Source organism: Setaria viridis, chromosome 7 (assembly GCF_005286985.2).
Source record: "Setaria viridis chromosome 7, Setaria_viridis_v4.0, whole genome shotgun sequence".
Classification (NCBI taxonomy): Eukaryota; Viridiplantae; Streptophyta; class Magnoliopsida; order Poales; family Poaceae; genus Setaria; species Setaria viridis.
In genome coordinates, this window is record NC_048269.2 from 34,575,948 (window position 1) to 34,600,850 (window position 24,903).

At 46.6% G+C, this 24,903-nt stretch overlaps 5 protein-coding genes across 5 annotated transcripts; 2 read left to right on the forward strand and 3 right to left on the reverse strand.

The window, feature by feature from the left end:
* Positions 1-3,875: 3,875 nt before the first annotated feature.
* On the reverse strand, positions 3,876-5,775 carry LOC117865678 (cyanidin 3-O-rutinoside 5-O-glucosyltransferase). Its single transcript, XM_034749906.2, has one exon. The coding sequence runs from the start codon at positions 5,685-5,687 to the stop codon at positions 4,251-4,253; it is 1,437 nt and encodes a 478-aa protein (XP_034605797.1). The 5' UTR covers positions 5,688-5,775; the 3' UTR covers positions 3,876-4,250.
* A 292-nt stretch (positions 5,776-6,067) lies between these two features.
* On the forward strand, positions 6,068-9,223 carry LOC140223286 (ubiquitin-like protein 5). Its single transcript, XM_072294896.1, has 2 exons — positions 6,068-6,818; positions 9,006-9,223. Exon 1 carries the CDS (start codon positions 6,566-6,568, stop codon positions 6,785-6,787), a length of 222 nt encoding a protein of 73 aa, XP_072150997.1. The 5' UTR covers positions 6,068-6,565; the 3' UTR covers positions 6,788-6,818; positions 9,006-9,223.
* A 136-nt stretch (positions 9,224-9,359) lies between these two features.
* LOC117865680 (protein TRAUCO) lies at positions 9,360-12,346 on the forward strand. Its single transcript, XM_034749907.2, has 2 exons — positions 9,360-10,581; positions 11,659-12,346. Exons 1-2 carry the CDS (start codon positions 9,627-9,629, stop codon positions 11,931-11,933), a joined length of 1,230 nt encoding a protein of 409 aa, XP_034605798.1. The 5' UTR covers positions 9,360-9,626; the 3' UTR covers positions 11,934-12,346.
* Positions 12,347-12,839: 493 nt separating this feature from the next.
* LOC117865681 (structure-specific endonuclease subunit slx1) lies at positions 12,840-14,475 on the reverse strand. The gene is given in 4 exon segments (XM_034749908.2): positions 12,840-13,368; positions 13,597-13,703; positions 14,203-14,397; positions 14,399-14,475. Coding segments are annotated over 4 exon segments (528 nt in total). The 5' UTR covers positions 14,461-14,475; the 3' UTR covers positions 12,840-13,204.
* Positions 14,476-16,794: 2,319 nt separating this feature from the next.
* Positions 16,795-22,035, reverse strand: LOC117864355 (pyruvate kinase 1, cytosolic). The gene is made up of 16 exons (XM_034748425.2): positions 21,753-22,035; positions 21,482-21,578; positions 21,288-21,385; positions 21,017-21,172; positions 20,754-20,831; positions 20,496-20,627; positions 20,225-20,305; positions 19,945-20,016; positions 19,746-19,835; positions 18,956-19,100; positions 18,724-18,812; positions 18,500-18,595; positions 18,295-18,362; positions 18,116-18,215; positions 17,536-17,595; positions 16,795-17,215 (listed from the first exon to the last, which is right to left on the reverse strand). The coding sequence occupies exons 1-16, from the start codon at positions 21,819-21,821 to the stop codon at positions 17,063-17,065; spliced, it is 1,584 nt and encodes a 527-aa protein (XP_034604316.1). The 5' UTR covers positions 21,822-22,035; the 3' UTR covers positions 16,795-17,062.
* Positions 22,036-24,903: the final 2,868 nt, after the last annotated feature.

Sequence of the window (24,903 nt, forward strand, 5' to 3'; positions counted from 1 at the left end):
CTCACACAGGGGGTTATCTAGGATGTGTTTTTTGACCAGGTTTTCGCGGCTCTGTATTCTCCCTTGAACTAGCAGCCATCCGAAGAACTGCACACGGGGGGGGGGGGGGGGGGGGGGGGGGGGGGGGGGGGGGGGGGGGGGGGGGGTTGGGGGGCGCGATTGCGCCAGATGAAGTTGAAGAAGGGTGAGGGGGTGGATCCTGCTGCAGCCATGAGTTTGTGGTAGGCGTCCCTTGATGAGAAAGAAACATTCTGCTTGCTGTTGGGGTAAATTCTCTGGTCATCCCCGGTTCTCAGCGAGACATGTGTGAGCAGGTCCTGCAGGCTACCAAGCTCTGATACTGCTTGAGCTGATAACCGTGGCGCCAGGTTCAGGTCCAAGTCACCGGCCATGGCATGACCTCATCGAGGACATGACTGTGAAGCATAGGGAACAGATCACGGAGCCGTCCTGCGGCGAGCCACCGATCATGCCAGAAACTTGTAGTTTGCCCGTTTGACACCAACGAGCAGGATAGGACTTGATATATTGGAAGCAGATCGTGCAGGTCTTTCCAGTGAGGCCCCGTGATTTCGCCATTGAGATCAGATATGTTGACAAGGCTGCGAACCCAGTTCGCCCAGGAGGAACCATTGGGATGGTGCATTCGGTGTAGTGATTTGAGAAGTAAGCTTTTGTTCTGCATAGCAATATCCTTCAGCCCCAATCCTCCATTTTCCTTTGTCTGACAGGCTTTTTCCCATGCTACTAAGCATTGAGCACCGCTGATCTTGTCTTCCCCCGACCACAGAAACCTTCTGCGACGGCTGTCCAGGGATTCAATTGTGCCATTGGGAAGGAGGAGCACTGACATGATGTAGGTAAAACTACTGTCTATCACACTGTTAACAAGAACTAGCCAGCCTGTTGCATTGAGTAGGGATGCACGCCAACCACTGAGCTATTTATCCACCTTTGCGATCAACGGACTGGAAGCAGACAACCTGAGTTTTTCATGTGACAGTGGTAGTCCCAAGTAGGTCTGGGGAAACTTTCAAGCTTGCACCCGAGGATTCCTTGAAAATTTTCTGCCCTGGAACTTGTAATGTGCATGGGCACCATTGTGCTCTTGTGGAAGTTGATTGCCAGACCTGTTGTAGCAGAGAATCGATCAAGAACCTGCTTGAGAGTAGACACACCTCCCTCATCCGCCTGAAGTAACAACAGGGTATCGTCTGCATATTGCAGAACGGGGCATGGTTGCCCCATGGCAGCAGGGTGGTAGATCCGTGTATCTTGTTTGATCATCTGTTGCAAGATATCAGCCACAAGGAGGAAAAGGTACGGGGACAGTGGGTCGCCTTGGCGCAAACCACGTTCACAGGCAAACCACGGTCCCGGTACCCCGTTTACTAGCACTGCCAATTTTGTTGTTTCGAGCATGTCCATGATCCATTTGATCCAGGCTGGTGGGAATCCCCGGACTTCCAAAACAGCAGCCAGGCTTGCCCAATTGACAGAGTCGAAGGCTTTTGCAAAGTCCAGTTTCAGCACTAAGGTGGGAAGTTTGCGGCGATGGCAACATTGAACTAATTCCAGTGCATAGATAAAGTTTTTAGATATCGACCTGCCCTTGATGAAACCCGTTTGGTCAGGGTCAATGAGGCGTTGGATCTGTTGCTGCAGCCTTGTAGTCATCATTTTTTAGATAATCTTGAGTGAACAGTTCTGCAGGCAAATCGGCCTGTAGTCGCCAGGTACCTTTGCCGTGGTGAGCTTCGGGATCATGACAATGAACGAACGGTTGAGGCGTTCGAGTTCTGCGTCGCCGTTCTGGAAAGCCCATGCCAAGTTCATGACCGCCGGCGAGACCGTCTGCCACGTTGCCGTGTAGAAGGCGGGGCCGAACCCATCGGGGCCAGGCGAACTGTGCCTGTTCATGGAGCGTACGGCTGCGTGAGCTTCCGCTGCTGTGAACGGCAATAGTAGCGGCGCCGTGTGCTCCTTCTCAGTGCTGGCATAGAGCAGCTCCAGGTCAACGGAGCGTGCGTCCGTCGGGCGGGAACGCAGCAGGTCGCGCAGGTGCATGGTGAGCGCCGTCGTTTTGTCGTGGTGAGAGGAGAGCTCTGCTCCGCCGACGGAGAGGGAGCGGATGGTGTTGCGGCGAAGGCGTTACGTTGCTTGCGCGTGGAAGAAGCTGGTATTCGCATCGCCTTCACGGATCTCCCGGTACTTGCCGCGTTGTTTCCAATAGGCGGCGCGTTCGCGCACAGCGAGCGCCCATCTGTCTTGGCAATCACGTCGCAAAAGTTGTTCTCCTGCAGATAGGCAACGCTTTTCCTCAAGGACATCAAACAAGTAAACCACGAATTTACAGTTTTGGATTAGAGTGGGTGGTGCTCGCTTACGTCGAGCCCAAGCCTTGGACGCATACCGGATCGCTTTCAGCGAGCTCACCATAACCGCCGCCGCATCACGGGCCGTGTCGGTGTGCCAGGCCGGGAGAATGGAGGGCAAGAAATCACTGTGTTTGAGCCAAGCATTTTCGAAGCGGAACAGGTTTGCTTTCGGGATAGAAGTGGACATTCTGAGTAGTAACGGAGTGTGATCAGACGTGGGCTTGGGGAGGGATGTGAGAGAGGAATCAGGGAAGGAGCAACTCATGGCAGTGTTAAAGAGAACGCGGTCGAGCCTGGCCAGGGTGGGGGGGGTGTGGCGGTGGTTGGACCAAGTGAGCAGGCGATCGAGGAGGGGGAGATCGAGGAGATTCAAGGGCTCAATGGCGGAGTTGAACGCAGAACTCAGGTTGGCGTGGGTAGCGCCATTGTTGTTTTCTGATCTATCCCGGGTCAGGTTATTGACGTGCAGTATCCTCCAGAGAATCTAGGAAAGCGAGGGAATCGTGATGGTTTGAGGGGGCGTAAGCATTCGTTATGGAGAAAGAATAGTCAGACGCAGATGAGGTGAGGAGTGTCGTGAGGGAGTGTGGGCCTGAGAAGGAGGAGGAGAGGGTGAAGGCAGAGGAGTCCCAGGCAGTAAGGATCCCTCCCCGAGTCCCTGCGGCGTTAAGATGTTGGAACGCATCCAGGTAAGCGGGGAGAAAACTTTTGACAGTGAGACAATCTATATTATCGAGTTTTGTTTCTTGGAGGCAGATGAAGTTTGGTCGAGAAGAAGAAATAGCATCGCGTACTAGGGAGCGTTTGTTAGTGTCACCCAATCCTCGGACATTCCAGGAGATCAGGGAGAAGGAAACGTTACCAGAATTCATAGATGTTAAAGAGTACACCAGCACTTAACATGGGGAGGATTACAGTACATAAAAGGAAAAGGAAGAAGAAGCAAAAGAGAACAGCTCCAGCTCCAGGAAGGACAACACGAGAAAGAACAACAGAACTACAGAGACAAAGGAGCGAGCAGGGGGGCATGACGCTACTGCGAAATAAAGAGAACAAAGCAGTGCGCGTAGTGGCCATCTCAAGTTCATGCATCTGGTCCTGCGAGCACCGAATCCAGCTGGCGAGTTGTGGCATTACAACCTTGTCCAGGGCGCGCACAGTGGCGTCGCCAAGACCCACTGCCTCTGCAAGCTTGGCAAGATCAACCTTTAAATTGCGCTATTAATGAAGGCCAATAATGATGAATGATATATTTTGTCAAATAAGAGTGAGAATCGTAATCAAAGTGACAAGGACGGAGCCATAACTTAATCTAAAAAAGGCAAACTGTGGTAGCAGCAAGCTAAGCCAGCAAGTAGCGTGTACTGCAGCTAACCCACAAGCCCACAAGGCCACAACCAATGCCACGCGCTAGGATGTTAAGTAAGTCATCCAAAATTCCATGTGGCAAGAGGTTTAATTATGACCTTTCGTGCACATCATCCAAACGACCATATATTTCGCATGCAAAATATTTCTGTCCATTTCATAACAGAGTAGATGTTGCTTTACATTAGGGTCCCAGACAAAAGACTATATATTTCGCCACAAATTAGTATGCAAAATAGTTGTTTGAGATAAAATTTAATTACCTAGCATTATTCAAATATGCGTAAGAAATATATATTGCCAGTAAAGCTAAAACTGTTTTTGTTTTATGTGTACTCTCTAGCTAAAATGAAACTTTTCACCGGAGATAATGTGGATCAGTTTTGAGCCTTCAGTGAAACTATATTGATGGGCCCATGCATGCACTATGGTTTAGGACTGCACAACACCAAAATAAGTCGTTGTCATGAATGGACCGGATCCAATTTTCTGCTATCTATAGCTTTATTGATTTTGACGCATGCAAAATGTATCATGAACTTGGATTGTTTTCACAAAGTCACGAAGGTTTCTCTCAGCAGACCCGCCTCTACTTGCTGATGCTTGCGCCATCTCTTTCAGTGCCTTTGCCCTTTCCCTTATCGCCTTTGCTTTTGCACCTTCACCCATGACTAACTCAATGCACCTTGCCAACTCTGTCCCAGTCAGCACACCATCACCGTTGCGCTCTCCTTTGATGCCAATCTCCCACTCCTTGTCAACCAAATATGTATTTGTTGGTTGATCAAACATGTTTGGTACACCAATTATCGGCACACCCGATGCCATCGCCTCTATTGTTGAGTTCCACCCACAATGCGAGACGAAGCACCCTACCGCCGAGTGCGAGAGGACCTCCAACTGGTTGCACCATTCCACAACCATCCCCTGGCTTTGGGTATGATCCTCCAAGCTGTGGCTTTCATCATCCTTGCGCACGACCAGTAAGTATGGCCTCCCACATTGTCGCAATCCTCCAACTATCTCGTCCATCTGCCGCTTTGTGTACTTGGTTAAACTCCCAGATGACACATACACCACCGACTTCTCCGGGTGAGCTTGAAGCCACTCCATGTACCTCTTCTCGTCGACGTCATCGTGCTTGAACAAATGGATCCGTGCTTCTGTCGAGGACCCAACCATGGGACCAACGGTAAACACGTCCAAGTGCCGCTTCATCTCCCTAAGCACGTTCGCCTCCAGCTCGCCAAATGTGTTCACAAGCACCTTAGGCCGCCATTGATCCATGTACTCAAACAGTTCTTGGAACACCTCAATGAAGGCCTTGGCGCTCTCGCTGCCTGACATGTCGGTCAGAAAGGACGGGAAGTTACTTATCTCAAGAGGACGGCTTAGCCCGGGCAGGCACACCTCGTAGGCGGGGTCGGTGGCGTGGGAGGCGATGAGGTCGTCGTAGCCATGGAAGTAGTGGTAGTTGATAGCGAGAAGAGTAGCCGGCTGGATCCAGTAAATGGCGACAGGGATGTTGCGCTCCCGTGCAACGTCGAGCACCGGGAGGAACATCATAGTGCACATGATGCACGTCACCGGCTGCCCGCGGTTGGCGAGGCGAGCGACAATGGCGGAGAGGCTCTCGGAGCTTGCACGGCGCCTGAGCGCCCTGTCGTCGGCGTCCTTGGGCCAGGAGCCGTCGTCGACACCGTCGGAGTAGGGAACGTACGAGATGACGCCATCGGTGGTGGTGGTCTCCGCCGTCGCGGCGGCGTCCGGTGAAGGGAACATGCGGCGGTAGGTGGCAACCGGCACGGAGAGCGTGGCCAGAACGGAGCCATCGGCGCCGAGCCGGGCGAGACGGTGCGCGAGGACGCGGCCCGGGTTGAGGTGGCTTTGGAAGCCGTAGACCACCAGCAGGAAATGGTGGCGACCCTCATAATCGGCCATGGAGATCGCGGAGTGTATAACAACAGTAGAGAGAGAGTATGTGGGTTGGGTGGAAACTTGAGAAGAAGGGCGAAGATAATGTGTGGTCGATGGTCATGGGATAATATCATATATCAGGACTCAGGAAGGCAGGAGTCTGATTGATGGTGACGTGAAGCCATGCTCGATCCGTTGTAGTGACCTGTATGACCTTATCTGCTCTGCTCAATGATTCCAAGGATAGACATGCAGACACTTGTTCGTGACGTTAGCAGTGACATCTGAACATACTTGCTTACCTTGTAAGACGAAGTACTAGTAGCAGCTAGCAGGTCAGCTAGTGCAGCTAATTGGCCTTAATTGAGTGCTTGGATGTTGATCATAATCCGGCCGGATGGCGAGAGGTTTCATTAACCTTTCGTGTTTGTGCCTGTGCCACTTTAGGCAGGAAAAAGGAGAAAAAGGGTATGTGCCATTGTCCTGTCTGACACATATTATTCTTTGTTTTTTTCTTAAACTGCTGGCAGGAGCTGTGCGCATCCCAAACCCAACTGGATCACAAATCGTTTCAGCTTTGGTGCACAAGAACATAGAGATGCAAGTGAAGAGTTGGTATTCTTTTGGCTGTCCTGGTTATCCAGATGAGATTCTTCAGAGAACAAACTTTTAGACTTGTGGTCTGGGCTGCGGTGGAACCTGGGCCATCCAACTGTGAATGAACGGCAAACCTCCCGTTTCCCTGAAAAAGCAGAGGCCGCGGTCGGCCTTCGGTCTTCCTCTTCTCCGGTTCTCCCCGAAGCCCGTCTGCCTTTTCAGTTCGCGATCGAGGAAAGAGTCTCGCGGGGGTCAAGGAGCTAGGGGTCGAGGATCATCGGAAGAGCAGCGGGGAGGAGGGGAAGATGATCGAGGTGGTGCTGAACGACCGCCTGGGGAAGAAGGTGCGGGTCAAGTGCAACGAGGACGACACCATCGGCGACCTCAAGAAGCTGGTGGCGGCGCAGACGGGGACGCGCCCCGAGAAGATCCGCATCCAGAAGTGGTACAACATCTACAAGGACCACATCACCCTCAAGGACTACGAGATCCACGACGGCATGGGCCTCGAGCTCTACTACAACTAGCTGCCCTGACTCCACATGTCCCTCTTATCAGGTAAGAATCCCTCCCCGGATTCGGAGCTGTTCCTCTTCGTTCCTGCGCGCGTAATTTGGTTTTCCTTTGGTATGTTAGATCCTCTGTTGATCGCTCAGCTTAGCTGACTGAATTTTTAATTTTTGGGTGCGGCGTATAATTTCACTTCGTTCTTCTGATTTAGCCATTGCTGACTGATTTGGAGTACTGATGTGCTAATTCTTCTAGTTGTCATTTTCTCGGCGGTGGGATATATATGGTCTGAATCCTGATTGATTATGGATACGGCAATTGATAGGGTTAGCTTTTGGGTAGCTTTAGTTGTAGAATATTCAGCTATGCACATGAGTACATCTGTACATGACTGTAATTTGCTACTCTGAATTTCAAACTGGGTACCTGTAACAGCAAATGTTTGGTGATTGAGGGCAAGTAACCTGTTATGATAAAGTTCAGTAGCAGGTTCTGCAGCTGTTTTATGTCCAATTTGACTCTGGTCTCCATGTCCAGTTGCATTATTGATCCATGAAACCTATGAGGAGCTGAGGCTCAGTCAACTAGATGTTGGCGAACAGTGTCCAATGCTTGGCTGTCCTTGAAACATTTAATCCTAGGCTTAGTTATTTTACTGGTAGCTACAAGGTATTTGCAGATCATTTTACTATTATTGCATCATTTTACTGAAATTTTCTGAAGTCTTGCTATACTGCTATGTCCATTTTGGTTATAGTTATTGTTGCCTCTTGTTATGCTTGTCATACTTTTGTTGATGTTTACCTTAGTGGCGTTTTGTTTATAATTTCCTAGAGAAGTGATAGATGGTGTAGTTTTTCATTGTTATCATATTCAAATAGTTGCTTCTTGATATGTTCAAAACTGTTAACCAGCATGAAATTTTAATTGGTCCATTGATGTCTGCTATCTTTTTAAACCATGAAACTATGAGACTGCTTATTTATGGAGACACAATGCTGCTGTGATCCAATTTAGTATTATTATCTTGAATATTTTGACCGTATAATGTCTAGCAATTGCCGAATATTTGATTGCTTAGTGTGCAGCTTTTACATGTACAGTTTAGTTTATAATCTCTGCTTGGTTTTTTTTTTGGGGTATGTCCTACCTGGAAGATCAAAGAAATGTTTGTAGGTTCTGATTTAGAGTTAACTTTGAGAGAGGTTTGAATGAGTCTTTGTTAGTTGTGGTTGTGGTTTCTTGGCTACGTGGAATGTTATCCAATTCAAGCAAGCCATCAGAACTTGGTTTTTAGTACCTGAATTTGTGGAGCAAGCAGAAGAAAGTAACCAAAAAACATGGCATTTAGTGACAGTCTATTAAGCATCCAGCAAGAACAAGTCCTGGCAGCCTGCCCCTGCCCAAGAAAACCTTGATTACCAAATCATGCTTCGTTGGATATTGTAGTTCATAAGGTGGCTTATTTTTATATGCACAAAGTGAAAGTAAAAACTGAAAACTTGAAAGATTATCACTCTATCAGGAGAATGTCTGTCTACATGATTCTATTATATAGATTAGCTTCTACCTGTTGTTTAGTTTCAGCTTGACTAACATTGGCAACGCCATTAGATTATCATAACCTGTTGAGCTGTAGTACAATTATCAGTTTCTGTTTGGCAAAGTTGTGAGTTGGAATGAAATGAAAGGTGGATTGAGTAAGATTTGGGCCTTGAAGGATTTGGTTCTCCCATCTTTGTTCCTTTCAGTTGTTCGCGAGTAAGATGCATTGCATCCCACTTGTGCCAATTGAACATGGTGGTGATGGTGTCCTAATGTGGGTGCCATGGATTGATTGTTAGTACTTGACCTATTTAGATATCACATTTGACTCTAGATATTTTTTCATCGAGCAGTGCAGCATTTTGTGCACTGAAGTTTGGAAAATTATTTATAACTTGAAGCAATGCATCTTTGCTCTGGAGATGGAAAGCTTTTTATAAGTTCAATGCCGGTTCATATGTTCTGTCCAAATAGTTGCCTTGTGGGCATTGTCTGAACGTTTTATATTACTGGCAAGTTTGTTTGTGTGCTTGAATTTGAGGAGGCTGCCATGAACTTGTCGATTTCCCTGATATTAATATGTGGCCATGTGCTTGCGTAACTTTCTCTAGAGTAATTTGCTTTGGCGTTTCTGTTTATGATTTTCTTTTGACATAGTCCTCCACTAATCATTGTTTCATTCCCATGCAGGTTAACCTGAATTCTGAAGTCATGGGTGCAATTCCTAAGCTCACATGCATATAAGCAACCTCGGTGAGCTATGTAAGACATGGTTGTGCCAAACTATCAGTGACTGTTGACAGCTTCGCATATATTGTTGTGTGATCAACCTGCAAACTTGGTGTGCTGCTACTCGTCCTATAAATTTTGGTGCTTAAATTTGGTTGCAGTAATCGCCATCTTTGTCATGCGATAATGTGTCCTTTGTTCTGATTGTCCATGAGCTTCATTCGACGCACATTCTTGTGTGCAAAACGTGTTACACGCCTGAAGGTTGGAACCAGACCGCCGCCGTGATCATATTGCTAATTACAGCCTGCACATCAAAAGTTGCTTATTTCTAACTTGATTAAAGAAAACACGACGGCGATAATGAAAATTGGTGAGTCAATCGAAGCATGCATAGAGATGTGAATAAATCCGAAATCCAATGGTGTTGTGGATTGGAAGCACGAGCTGAAATTTCCAAGCGTAACGGAGCCCAAAAACCCACCACCACATAAGGGCACCACGCCGTCCTCCCAAATCCTCTCCTACCCCTAATCCCCTACGCGCCCGATTGCCGTCGCCTCGCCGCCGCCGCCGCCCGCAATGCAGCCTCCGTCCGATCTCTCCCCGCCCCCACCTTCCTCTCCGCCCGCCGATACCCCAGCCTCCTTAGATCCCGACACCCCTTTCTCTGACGCCGCCCCCGTCACCCCCTTCTCCGACGCCGCCCCCGTCGACGCCTCGGACGCCGACACCCCGGCCCTCGCGCCAACACCCGACTGCGCCCTCGCCTCCGCCTCGGACGCCCCCGTCGACGGCGAGGACGACGGGATCAACAACCCCTCCGGCGGCTCCAGGAAGCACATGACCCTCGTGCCGCCGGCGCCGCCCAGCAAGAAGTCGAAGAAGAAGGGCGGCAACAGCGTCTGGACCCGGCCAGCCTCCCGCAAGGGCAAGAAGAAGGCCAGGCAGCCGGGCGGCCCCGGCCCCGGCGGCAGCACCACCGGCGCCCACCCCGGGCCCAACGCTGGCGGAGACGAGTTGTGCCAACTCGTCCCCGCGACCCGCCTCGCCGCCGAGCGCAACGACGACGCAGCTACCCAGCCCGTGCTCCTCTCCCGCTTCTTCAAGTCCGAGAGGATCGAGGTTTCCGACGACCGCCTCACCGCAGGCAGCACCAAGGGCTACCGCATGGTGCGCGCCACCCGCGGCGTCGCGGCCGGGGCGTGGTACTTTGAGATCAAGGTCGTGCATCTCGGCGCCACTGGCCACACGCGCCTCGGATGGGTGACCAACAAGGCGGACCTCCAGACGCCGGTTGGGTATGACGCCTATGGGTTTGGGTACCGCGACATCGATGGCGCCAAGGTGCATAAGGCTTGGAGAGACAAGTATGCTGATGAAGGGTACGGGGAAGGAGATGTCCTCGGGTTCTACATTTCTCTGCCTGATGGGGAGCGCTATGAGCCTAAGCAACGCGACCTGGTTGAGTACAAGGGAATGCCTTTTCATGTGCATGTCCCTAAGGAGGAGCAGAAGATACCGGATCCAGTTCCTGGTGAGTGCCTGTTTTAATAAATCCTGTAAATAGTTGTAGGTTGTTGTGCCAAATTAAAAAGCACATGCAGTTGTTACAATGAGATGGCTATGAAGTAGCTATTGCACGAATAAGATGTAGTTTCATGAAACATCTAAGGTGAACTGTTTCTCATTCTGTTAGTGAAATGATGTAGACAACTACTAGCAGAAATTTTTGTAAATGGAGTATTGAGATTTCAAGATAACTGATTCAAGAAAAGAATGTCTTGTGAAACAAGTAATCATGTAAATACTTTCTTTTACAGTTGTGTTATTTATGCAACAAATAGTTAGGACTGAGGAAAGTTTATAAATCATATGCATATATCGTGTACTGATGTTGAATTAAACAATTAAATGAACTGCTCATGCTTCATGAGTTTGTCGGTACATACTTGTCATTTGATTTTAGATTGGCATGGTGTTTTCCCAATTGCACAAAATCCTGGTCCCTCTTTAGGTGTTACATAGACTAGTTAAATTTCTATGAAGTCACCATATGTCCATGGCATGACACGCACTAGATTGTAGTTTCCATTTATCCATCTTTTAATAATTTCCAAAGCCTAAACTTAACGTGTATTGCATAAGTAAATCCTTACTCTATTAGCGTTGGAATGCTAATTGGGAATTCATCTTGCAGTATAACATTTTCCTTTGGGACTTTACAGTTTACTTGTCCTGTCATAGTAGCACATTTGCACCTTATAGTTGCTTCCATACATGAATAAGAAGGTACATCTTCGAATGTTTATTTCTTGAAGTATGTAGCTGTAGCTTCCATACATGAATAAGGTGCATCTTTAGTATTGATTTTTGTATGGTCTAATCAGAAGTCCCAATTGGTTAAGCATAGAGGTTTTAGTTATCCCATGAGTGCTAAAATGTTTGGATGTTGTGTATTCAATATGTATTTGTTGGTGTGCCTTTTTGCATTACATGCATGAATAGAAAAGGATGTGTCCCAACAATGGCTCTTTTACACTTATGTTCGCTTGTTATTTTGTTTGTTCAGAGTTCAGACAATATAAATATTCCGTGGTTCTTGCATATGCAGGGAGTGAGATATGCTACTTCAAGAATGGGGTATGCCAAGGCAGTGCCTTCAAGGACATTCCTGGAGGGAGGTATTACCCAGCTGCGTCAATGTACACGCTCCCTAACGAGCAAAACTGTGTAGTCAAATTCAACTTTGGGCCAGACTTCGAGTTCTACCCTCAAGATTTTGGTGACCTGCCAATCCCTCAACCAATGAGTGAGGTGCCTTATCAGGCAGTTGAGGTGAAGAAAGAGGGGCCCGTTGAAAATGGTATTGCTGAAAAAACTAGCTAGTGTAGTTAACATTCTGTTTTAGCTGTATCGAATACCCCTGTGTCCCTGTGTAAACATCAAACAGGCCCATGGCTAGACCATGGTGAGGTTGGCCGCTGGAGTTGCATCTGACTAGATTGTATGCTTATGTTGTCACCGTTTAGCCGGGTGATGATGTTATCGTGTGCTGCCAGATAGTAGTGAACCGGTGATGGTATGTAATAGCAACCAGAGGGTGTTATCTGTCACTTGGCATGCTGCAGTAGTGGTAAGAAGAGTGGTAACGGGAGGTGGAGGTGGTGTTCTGGTGGAGCGGCAGGTGAAACCTTATGCTGGGAGTTTCACTGCTCAGGAAGGATTTGTATGGCCAGAATAGCATCTGCATGTAAATGTGCCTCATTTATATTCATTTTCCATCCCAGTGATTTAAGCCATCCAAAGGGTCTTTGCAAGTATCTCTGCACCTGTGAAATCTGTCTGGTTTCCTTCCGATATGCATGCGATGTGAATTTGTGATTGATAGAACTAATTAGATGTTTATTTGATTTACTATTTAACAGAACGCATTGCATATTTGTCTGGTTTCCTTTCGATATGCTCACATGCATGCAATGCTCGGGACTGTTGTCAAACAAATACAGTAACAGAACGCATCATATCAGTTATTCGTATGCCAATTCTTCTTAACATAGCCCCATGCAGTAGTTTACCTGTAGAACAAAACTAGCTTCGGGTGCTGGACAAGAACGTTATAGTGAGATTACATAGGAAAAATGCAAAAATGCATTAAAGACCTACCTGTTTCTGAAGTCTAGCCTACATTTCACATGGCATCCCGCAAAATTCAGCATGTGTTTGGAGGCACATACTATTCATTTTATTCCTATTCCAAGGGCATCATCAGAAATCCCTGCAAACATGCCTCAATGAAATGGGCAATGGCTTTGGTACTCCCTACTTTCAAGGTCAATTATAAGTAATCACATAGCACATAAATTTCATTTACAATTAGACAGAGGTCCATCACACAGTAGATCATGTAGATGGCTCCTAGAATAGAAGACTATCTATCCTTTTGATTTTTGAAACAATTGCACGTACAGATAAAAAAAAACGTACAATTGCAAGCTAGAGCTGCCTATTCTGTCGTCTTCATGCTGAGAACAAATACAGTAGCCCCATCCTCATCATACTGGTAGCAAACCAAAGTATTGCATGCACTATGAGCTAAGACATGGGAATTATTTTATACAATTCGATGCCCACAGCCCGCACAGTGCAAATAACTAATCTCAACTTGAGTGCCATTTGATTTGTAGGTGGCTACAATCCATACAGGTTTCCACTTTGCTCAATGCTGCCTGTCGATGTTGCAACACCGACTCCACGCTATGCTCAGTCCTTTTCCGTGCCATTTTCCGGGAGATGTTTTTCCACTTCGATTCAAACTCACAAGCTGCAAAAGGGATAATAGAGTAATAAACAGGACATCCTGTGTATTTGTTTAAATTCGAATAGCAATTGACCTTTTCCCTTTTTTATGCAGAAATTTCAGATGCTAGTAAGTACCATAAGCAGTAGATTATATAAAGAAACGTTTATGGATTGAAGCATTCCAATTTATTGATGATATTAACATTTTCATGTGTGAAGAGGGAACCAAAAACTGGTAGTTACTACTAACCTTCACTTCTGCTGACAAAGCCTTCAACAAGGCATGCAAGATTCCAAGGCCTTCCAGCAGAGGCAGCTTTTGCACCACCTTTTAATTCACCATTATGTTGTCTCAAACTGCAAAAAGACTCCCTGCATTAATACATAAATATGACTTCTATTTGTATGACTACTGCAGATCTCCATCCATTTTAGGGGTATAGTTTTTTTTTATATAGTTTTCTTTTTTACTACGCAGATAACACCTGTGCAAAGAAGGAACCTTGAATCTAGCTGCTCCTAGTCTTCTTTTTGTAGTTTCGTTTTCCTAGTATCGTCAACAAAGGAACTGGCGAACTGCAGAGCTTCCTTTTGTAGTTTTGTTTATCCCAACAATCACAAGTCACAAAGCAGCGCTAAACTCATGCAAAGCCGTAGAATTTCGATCATAACATCATCAATCATAGTGCTGGGCATTGGGCAACACTTTCTTGTGTCTGCAATCACAAGCCAAGTTCAGAGTTCAGACGGCTTTCCCCAAATGCTACGCAAACGCAGCCGCTGCAACTATCCTTGACAAGTCCAGGAACCGGGGAAGGAAAAGGAACAGGGAGGTAGGCAGAGAGAGAGGAATCACCGGCGAGGGAAGTCGGTGGTGACGCCGACGTAGGTGCGGGGGATCCGGGAGGAAGCTATCAGGTAGACGCACCACGGCGGCGGCGCCTTCCCCTTCGCGGCCCTCGCGGACGGATCCCCGGACGCGGCTGCCTCGCGGCGTTTGGGAGGGAGGGTGCGCGGGATTTTGGCGGCTCGGAAGGCCGCCGTGAGGGTCGTCATCTCTCACCTCGCCGGCGGGGCGGGGGTCCTCGCTCGCGTCGCATTCGCATCCATCCATTTGGACGGAAATTTACGAATTGGGGGAAGTGGGTGAATCGATGACGTCACCATCAGTTGAATGGGCCGTGATGGACACATGGTCAGTCGTGGGCTATTATCGTCCATGGGCCTAATGCTGGGCAGCCCATTAGTCCATTACTATCCTCTTCTTTTTTCCCTGCACAACAACAGAGACACGCAAAAAAAGTAGGAGCAGCAGCTCAAGCGCCTCCTGAGCTCTCTTTTCATTGTAGAAACCCTTGAGAATCGTGTTGTATATGACTACATCGGGCGTGCAGCCAAACTCGGATGGCCTCACCCAGGTTCAGGGTTTGTCCAGTTGCCCGATTTTGGACAACCAAAATTACTGTGCCAGCATTGTAGCATACTGTAGCGTTTCGTTTGTATTTGTGAATTATTGTCCAAATATTGACTAATCAGGCTCAAAAGATTCGTCTCGCAAAGTACAACAAAATTGTGCAATTAGTTTTTGATTTCGTCTACATTCAGTACGCCATGCATGTTCCGTAAGTTAGATGTGATGGGGAATCTTCTTTTGCATAGTGTCAAAGTTGGAATTTTGAGATAAAGCCCCAGCCTCTTAGCGTCACAGAGACCATTGAGAAGCTGACTGATGACTATAGCTTCCACCCTCCAGCCTGTCTTAAGGATGAGGCCAAAGGCGGCGCAACCAAGCTCCAGGCGGCCCATGCGGCAGAAGCAACCTATGAGGATGCTGTAGGTGCGCAGGTTGTTCTTGTTGGAGCATGCACGGGCCATTCGGTCGAAAAGATTTGCGGATCATCAGCTTTGAGAAACTGGAACACAAAGAAAAAAAAAAGATGTTGCACCTGATGACACGGTACTATCGCTATGTAGTCGGAGTAACCGGCTGTGCAGTCCTATTGATTGGTTAAACTAAGGTTAACCGCCTTCCTCCAAATTTAATTTATCACAAGAAACACAGAGCGACCTTGCCGCGCCCCCACACTGATCTTTTGTTATTAAAGCTATAAAGGTATAGTGAGCACCAATAAGATCAACGTTCCACGTTGCTAGTTCCAGAAACTAGTTGATCAGAGCTCTTCTTGTTTTTTCCATGTATATGTTTCATTCACACAGTATTTTCCTCTGAGGAGCAGCTTGCCATGCTACATTGATTAAATACTGTTGTACATCAGTCACCCATTAATTTCCTTTAAGCAACCATCTATGACTGTTTCTTGGGAAGTTTATAATATGGAAACAAATACAGAGCAATGGATGATATGTTTTCTTCAACTTCAAATGCATTGGGCTTTCCAAGTTATTAGGCTCAGTAAATCAATTGCTTATTTCCAATGGAAAAAAGTAACTGATGTAGAAAGGCATAGAAAAACACCAACGTAGGCAGTGGATAACGGCAACAAAAAATATTCTCTTTTTTTTTACTCATCACTTAGTATCACTTCTATTCCCTCGAAATAAAAACAAAAGGAAAGCTTAGGCTTAGGAATGGTTACAACTCTGGAAATTTATGTTCAGTTAGACAGACACTTGATTTTCAGTAGAAGCTAAGCTAAGCAAAGGCAAGGTTTCAGAAATGTGGAGGTAGCAACTACCTGATGTGTCTCAAATACAACTATGCCTTGGATTGAAACATGATACTAAGCTATCGTACCTAAGGCAGCGTCAGATATAAAAGAAACGTAGCTATCATATACTTGATTAATCTACATCTCTTGAGGCAGAGAAACAAAAGTATGCAGGTTAATTTGAATTGAGAAACAAAATATGTACGATGTCACTTTAATTTTTTTGCTTACATAACTTGAAAAGAAGTAAAATTTTGTCTACAGCAGCTTAACTTTAAGCACTGGGGAGTAAAAATTTATCTATAACATAACTTTAAGCACCAGGTGCGTAAAATTGATTTTGGACAAATGCTAAGATGACTAAACGGAATTAATATGACTACAACAATTGTCTTGCAAGCTTGAATCTTGTGCATTTTATAGAATACCTATAGGACATCTGATCTTGCATATCTTGTGGCAGGAAGATGGTTTTGATGAAAGCGTCACCTCCCGGTGCAAGAGAAGCATGATGACAATGGATGGCTGGATGTCAAGCGTCTCAAACCGGTGCCTTCTTGGGAACCTCGTCAGGTGACTCTTCGTTTCTGCCTCTTCCGTGTATCACATGGGACATATTGACATGCTCCTATACTGAGTTATTCAATTGTGTACGGTTACATGTTCAATGTAAACAAGAGAAACTTCACAAGACCAATTTTACCATTCACAAATAAATGAAAAGCATGCTGATAACAATGAAGCAATGCCCATATTGCACAAATAGGAAACACGAAAGATCATGAAAACTACCTCGAAAGCACTGGTTTCATCATGAAAGACATATTGACATCCAGTATGATTTCATTATTCCATCCAACTGCCCATTAGGTGGGACAACTTCCAAACTGCATCATCGGAGTTTTAGATTGCAAAGCAAATCCTATGATGACACCATAGGAAAAACTGCTCATTTTGCGAAGCTATAGGATTATACAAAGCCAACAAGTTTAGGCCTATTCAAAAATCGGCAAAACATGCCGTAGCCGACAAGCATAGGCTGCCTGTCTAATCGTCCAGCTCGATAATCTTCACAACCGATGAATCTCCCACCTTCTGGCAAACGACTACACGATCATGGGACTTGATTACACCAGAAGCTTTGCCGTGGTCAAGAGCAACCTTCAGAACTGACTCATTTGTAGCGCTGGTAGATTCAGCCTGAAAGACACAGTAAAGTAGGATCAGCAGTAAGGCACAAGTCACCACCCAGTCAGAGTAGTAATAAACTCAAGCTGTCGGAATAAACATAGAAGCTCCAAACCAGCAATAAAGAATTCAAGTGCGTGCTTCATAGGTTTACTCTAGCCCTGTGTTGTAAGATGGATGGGTCTACTAGACTTGATACATTTTAGAAACCAGTAAAAGCCCAAGCCCCAAGTATCGAGAGAAAAAAAAAAGCCCAAGCCCCCAAGAACTTTAAAGGTGAACAAATATGTAGTGCATGTTCACAATTCTTGTAGCCAATAAAAGAAACTTACTGGATGGCGTGGATCGGCAAGCATTGGGAAGAGGCCTCTAACTATGAGGGATTGTCTTGCCTGCAGAAAAAGAATACAAAAATATGAGCTTACATCACCAAAAATGAGCACGTGTCTTTATACAAAGTACAAAAAGGTAAATTGTAAGGTTATTCCCTACTATTTCCATAGAATGTTAACATAGACATGTTTGCAATAGAACCAGAAGATTCCACAGATAATACATTGAGTAAATATCCACATATAAAGGAACTAACTTGAACCGAACAGAACTAAGTACCAGGGGGAAATAAAGAACCAGTGTCTATCAGTACAGCTTTCAGGAAGAAAAGTTAATTGCTACAACTATGTGAATTGTCCCCTTCCCCAGTATTGTATTGCATGTATTGATATGTTGCTCCTCCGCATTGACTTGTACAATGATGTTAAATGTTGGATGTCAATAAGAAAACCCTTGTAATCCCAAAGTTATATTTTTACAAAATCAATTATCAGCATGCTAATATTAGATATCCCCCGGATTCCACAAATAGATACATGTACAGATCAAAAACAAAAGACGAAAAGGCTATTCATGTACCTCAAATGCACCAGTGAAACTCCACCTTAGTTGGTTTGTCTTTAGACGGGGGATGACCACAGATAGAACAGGCATGGAGGGCCTGTACTTGGCAATTAACCTGCAGGTACACAGATAATATATGAGATTCATTTCTGTTAAACCACAAAATTGTACGAGCAATACCCATTCCTCCCTACCTTGCAGCTCGTCCAGAAGAGGTGAAGCAAATGATGACAGAGGCTTTAACTTTGATAGCAGCCCGTACCTAGAAAATAGTTATGGAACGACTTAGAAATTCATGTTTTACAGACTTTGTGATACTACTTCAATAAATGACAGAAAATTGATTCACATGTGAACAGTAAACAAAGATTGGAACCTGAGAAGAAACGAAGACCTTACCGCAGATGAAGCAATCGATTCCAAGTGGGACATAGGCTCACCCACATATTTCACAGTTCGCTTGTAGTATAAATCTTGATTAAAGACCTTTTCAGCCTGTGAAACAATTGATGGGAGACAAGTCAGATGGAGAATGAAAAAGCAGGCATCAGATTTGAACTAAGTATACTTGTTGAAAATACATTCAATTATACAGAAAACACAGAACTCGATAGGGATTTCACCTCAGCACAAATTCTCCCTACTGTTGAAATAGTCTCAACTGGATATAAACCACGGAGAGTCTCAGCACCAAGGAGAATGGCATCACTCCCTAAAATAAAAACAATTGGCTTTCACGATTAAATTTGTTTCAACAGACTTGTTTTGGTGCACGAAGGAGCAGGCGTGTGTCAGACTAACAAAGCCCAAGTCTACCCAATACTTTTCAGAAAGCAATAAAAACTGATAACTTACCGTCAAGTACTGCGTTTGCAACATCAGTTGCCTCCGCACGAGTGGGCCTGAGGTTGTCAGTCATACTGTCCACAACACGAGTGACAACAGCAGGCTTTCCAGCCATGTTGCACTTGTGCAGAGCAGACTTTTGAAACAAAAAGACCTGCGATACGGAGAGGTAAAGATCAAATACCAAATAAAGTAGCAGCAAAACAGGAACAATTCTGTATCTTAAAATTTTCTCAAACACTCATGAGAGCTGTGCGTCATTATATTGCAGATTGAAAAGAAAAAAAACAGCCCTTACAGTTATCTTAGGGGCAAAGACAATTATTGCATCTGAAAATGAAACAAAGAAATTGAGCTAAAAATATTGAAGACTGACACTAAACTTTTTCATATTGTCCACCTTCCCACAACAGCTTAGGATTATGGTCAACTGGTAGATGCATGAATCTCAATCTGGTAACGAAGTCAAGGTTATACTTCTAGTGGTAATGACCTCGCTAGGCAATTTCAAGAAAAAATAATTGTGACCCACTTCAGGTCCATGTAGCGTGATGTGTGGTAGTAGAAGCCCAAAAATGAGGGGATCACTTAAGTTGCAAGACCTATATATGGCCACCAAGGTTTGCTTTGGGTGAACTGGCTGGTGCATGAATGTTTGTTTTGGGTGAACTGGCTGGTGCATGAATGTTTGTTTTGGGTGAATTGGCTGCTGCATGAATCTCAACACTAAGCTACCCAGAAATTAACATGCCTAAATTAAGTGAGATGAACTGCAAAAAAGTTATATGAGATAGACAACCTTCTCAGGTGGAAGATCAATTCCCAGGTTTCCTCTTGACAGAATGATACCGTCTGCCTCAGCCAGTATTTCATCAAAATGGTTCAAGCCCTGCAAAGTAATAATAGTGGGTTGATGGTAGAACAAATGATAGCCAGCTAATAAAGTAAAAAGATGTTTTCGAGAAAAAAGTAAAGTAAAAAGGCCATCTTGAAAATACCTCAACATTCTCAATTTTGGCAAAAATCTGAGTCTGGCTAAGATCACCCAATTTTGAGAGGAACTCCCGTGCCTGTGTTGTAAAGGAAAAATACCAGCACTGTTGACAACATTCTTCTCAAGTACTCAATGCAAACAAACAAGAGATAATGTTTTAAAATATAGCAATGCTGCCTTCATTGAACAAAAATAGGTATTTCTTGGAACCTGGAAGCACATCAATTAAAGAGGGCAAAAACAGAATAACTCAAAATGCATCAATGATGTCATTAGTCACATACCTGCCTCACATCTTCTGCATGTCTCGTGTAAGACAAAGAGAGGAAGTCAATCTTATTCGGAGCACCCCACTTTCTGATAACCTGAAAGGAGCTCATGCATGTAAGTTTTAAGCTGGGGTAAAGGACAGGGCTGCAACTTTACAATAATAAACCTAATTCCGACCAAAATTTTTATGTTGTTAAAGATGACATTCTAAAATAAATGAAAAAGACACCAACACAGCAGTTACATAAGGATATATAAATCGCAATTTTAAGGGTAGCTCCTTACATCCTTATCCTCATCAGACAGTGTGGGTAAGTCAATATGAATCTGGGAGCAATGCAGTGTGAACAGTGACCCAGCCAAGGTAGCTGTATTCTTGATTATACAAACCACGTCATCTCCTTTAACTTCAGAAACCTACATCAGGCAGATGAGAATTTTTGGTAGCAGAAAACTTAGAAAGCAAACCGAATCCTACAGAATAGCATGTGAAACAAACAAAACGCATTCCTCATATGTACATCAGAGCAAATGCCTTTTTACCTCCAACCAAACTGAAGTAGTCTCACTGCCGGTGAACAAGTATTGCCCCACAAATATTGTCGCACCTGGTTTCACAGCCTACAAGTGCCAAAGATTTTGTTTTAATTTGACCTCTATGTGACGCGCAATGCAAAAAGGAAAAAAAATTATAGCAGATAGCCAGAGAATGATCTACTAGCAGTTGCTGCAGCTGATCGCCTAGAAGTAAATACAGCATAGGATATGAGATATGACAAGAAAAAACAGCATGAGAACGTGTTAACCTTGGCGAGCCCAGAGAAGTTGATGGGCAGCAAGCTGGAGGAGGCTTCTTGGCCCTGATGAGGTGTGAGAACAACAGTACCGTTCTCCTCAAGGGAAATCGTGGTTTCCCTCTTGTTCACCACCTGCAACTCCGGGCCCACGGTATCAAGCATGACCTGGCCACGGGATCCAACAGTCAGCTCTCGCTCACAAAAGAGAAAAACAAATCACATCGCTTCGCAGTGACGCCATCAACTAGTTGAGGATGATGCAATCGAGAGAGTCACTTACAGCACATAGCTTCTTGGTGGCCTTGATGGCAAGCTTGAGGTTCTCGAGCGTCTCCTGGTGGTAGGCGGCGTCCCCCCACGAGAAATCGACACGAGCGACTGGCGAAAACAAGAGGGGGAATAAAAATCAGCTCTGAGACTATAATAAGGTAATACTAAGAGCTCGTCCCAATGAAACAGTCAGAGTGTGGTTACCAGACATGCCAGCCTTGAGGCAGGAGGAGATGGTGTCGACGGAACGTGACTTGGGCCCGAGCGTGCCGACGATCTTCGTCATAGCCGGGAAGAAGCTCTATTTTTTTTTCACACACGATCAAAAATCAGGAACGATCCATGGTAAAGAAAAATCAGGGACGGAGGAATATGTTAAGAATCTGTTAAGCTAGGGTTCGCTAACCCCGCCCAAATTCAACGAATCTAAGCAAAGCGAAGGAAGGAAGGACGAAGGGGGTGATCTACTGCTTACCGTCTTCGACGGCTCCAGGATGGAGGCCATCCGGATGGGCTCCTCGAGCAGCAGATTCGTGGAATGCATCCTGCCTGGCTGGTGCTCGCGCTTCGGGTCAGATCGGGAGCGGGCGGGTGGCGATGCGGAGAGAGCTGAGCAGGCTTGGGGACGGCGGCTCCCCTTTTGTCCCCCCTTTCTCTTCTTCCTCTCCAAGGAAGAAAAGCAAGGGAGCTCGGCTGTGGTGGATGCGATGCGAATGGCAAGTGCGCTGTCCCCCTCCGCTGCTGGACGCTTGATTAAGCCGATGCGATCTTAATTAGAGACGGCGACGGCGGCATATGCTGTGGAAAGGTTTCCGAATCCATGGTCCGCGAACGGTGGATGGTGACACGCGGGTTGGTTCGGACGGCGCATCACGGCCGCTGGTTTTACTTCGGCTGCCACATGTTTTGTTGGGTCGCGGCGTCCAAACCGACGGAACGGCCCAAAACCGTGAGCCTGTGGGCCTAGCGAAAGCTGTTGGGTTTGACGCATTTCTTCTCGTGTTCCAAAGCTCCATGCCTCTCTCCTCGGTCAACTCGAGTCCCCAGTCCCCAATTTTTGCGCTCCATTCTTGACCTTCTTTTCTTGCCGTCGTGCTGACCAAGGATGTTTTGGAGAAAATTCCTTGTATGTCCTCTGTGTGCCATTGAAAATTTAGCCATCCCTTCGTTGCGACTAGAATTTGCGTTTCCATCGCCATTCTGTTGGATGTCGCCGTTATTTGTGATGGATGGAACTGTGGGCCCTGAGCGTCACTGACATGGACGAAAAAAAGCGGTGTGTTTGGTTTTGGATGGGGTGGAAGGGGTTGGGTTCATTCTTTTTTTTTATTGGGTTCAACTCACCTCGTGTTTAGACAAGAGGAATGTGTTCGTTCCAATTTTTTGTTTGGTTGAAGGGATTTAGAAGGATGGGATGGATGTTGTTTTAAAACCGTTATCAACGCCACCCGTTAGCTGCAGGATCCATCTATCATTCTCTTTTTTTTTTACCTCACCTTATCTTCCTCTCATCGCACTCCTCACCTCTCACACCGCCACCTCCTCGTGCCCTGGGTTTCTCTCCTCCTCCACACCTCTACGTCGCCACCGCCTGGACGGAGATGGAGTGGCTGCCCGGAGCTCAAGTTCTCCCGCGCGGCCACGACCGCCCGGACCTCGGGCTCTCCCTAGCCGCCACCGCGATCACCCGAAGCTCCGGTTCCCGAACCGCCGTTAGTCACCTAGAGCTTAGGCTCTCAGCCGCGGCCGCCTGAACTTCAGGTTATCCCGCACCGGCCGCCGCCCACTCTCTCCCTCCCCACGCCGGCTGTCGCTCTTCCCTGTCCTCGTGCCGGCCGCCACCCCCTCCCTCCCTCCCCGTGCCAACTCACCTGCCCGCATGAACGGACGGCGTTAACTTAGGTCAAGTTTTAGGTCCAACCTAACCTATTGGATCGAATTCGTTCGAGTCCAGTTAGACTCCAAACCAAACCCACCCTTTGTCCCCTCCCCCTGCCACCGTAGGGCCGACCACCGTGGCCGCGAATAGGGGGCCGTGACTTGCGGCGAGATGCCGGCGCTGAAGGGCTGCGGCCTGTCCAGGTTGATGAGGTCCGGGCGGAGCGCCGGCAGGCCGGCGCCGCACAGGTCGTTTCCGTACTGGAAGCCGGCCTGAAACTTCGCCGCCAGTTCTTGGGAAGAAGCAAGCAGAGAGAATCAATCAGCATTATTATTTCTTATTTCTATCGAGAATCGATGCGGCCGGATTAAACAGCTAAGCTTAAGCTCGCGCGGATGAATGAATCGATGGAGAGAGAGAGAGAAATACTTACCGGCGGGGACGCTGCCGGTGAGGGGGTTGTTCCTGACGTCGAGTGCGACGAGGCGGTGCAGCCGCGCTAGCCTGACCGGGATGGAGCCGAAGAGGTTGTTGAAGCTGAGGTCGAGGCGGGCGAGCAGCGGGAGGCCGCCAAGGCTGGCCGGATGGCGCCGACGACGACGGGGGAGCACGGCCATCATGGTGCGCTCGCTGACCTCCAGCGCCGGGTAAGGCAGGCCACGGTGTCGGCGTCCAGGAGCGCGATGGTGGCGAACACCAGCAGCGACAGCGCGGCGTGGACGACAGGTCCCGGGACGCCGCGTCGGGGTCCGGGGAGAAGGTGCGGAGGCCCCGGCGCGTCACCACGCCGTAGTACACGCGCCCGTCGCTCCCGACGTAGCTGTCGGTGAAGGAGGAGAAGGCGCCGCAGAGCGCCACGAGGGACCCGCTCAGGCCTTGTTGAAGGTGGAGCAGTAGATCAAACATACGTGGTCAAGAGAAAGGATTACAAGAATCCTGATCATCAACCCTTTTCTATCTTCGGTATCCAGATGAGCACAAAATTGGCTTGGGATACAGGGAGCATGTCCATCGTCAACTAGAAAATGCTCAGGTAACTGTCACTGTCATCAGGAATGATGACGCCGTGCTTTCAAGATTCCAATTCCAATTGCTCCACCTCCAATATTATCTTCTGATCAAACCAGATTGTTTGTCCAACGAAACGCATCTCGTTTAAACGTAGCTGGTTGCAAACAGAAAACCTCTCACTAATCGTCCATAGTGTATATACGTCTTCAATTTTACACAAAATTGCCTTTTTTGTTTTTCTTTAGATTAGTGAATCTTTTTTGAAAGGTTAAAAGGGGTGGAGTAAATCTGCCACAAGTTTGATCAAGTATGGATGCCGTTTGGTTCATGTCCATAGGTGTGTGGGCCGTGGTATGCCAGTGTCTCTTAACCCCTAGAAGAGCTCTGCTGTATTCTTTACCAAAATTTACCACAAGTATAGTGAATGATTTGCTGGCTATAGAAGTTATGGCTTACCATACATTTGGCAAATGAAAAGTTGGAATGTGGTAAGGTACCAAACACGGTTACATGCCTGATTATTTTTGCTATCTTTCGACAGTAAACGCATACGATAAGTAGTGAGATGTACCTATAGACTTCGCCAATCTCAAGATCAGCAGCATTACAAAGGTGGGTGCATATGCGTATGAGTAGAATCTATATGGTGTTTTGAAAAAGAAGATACAGATATTAATTTCACGTTATCAATAGGAAAGGGAAAGTCGTTTAAAAGAAAAGGAATAAAACACAGATG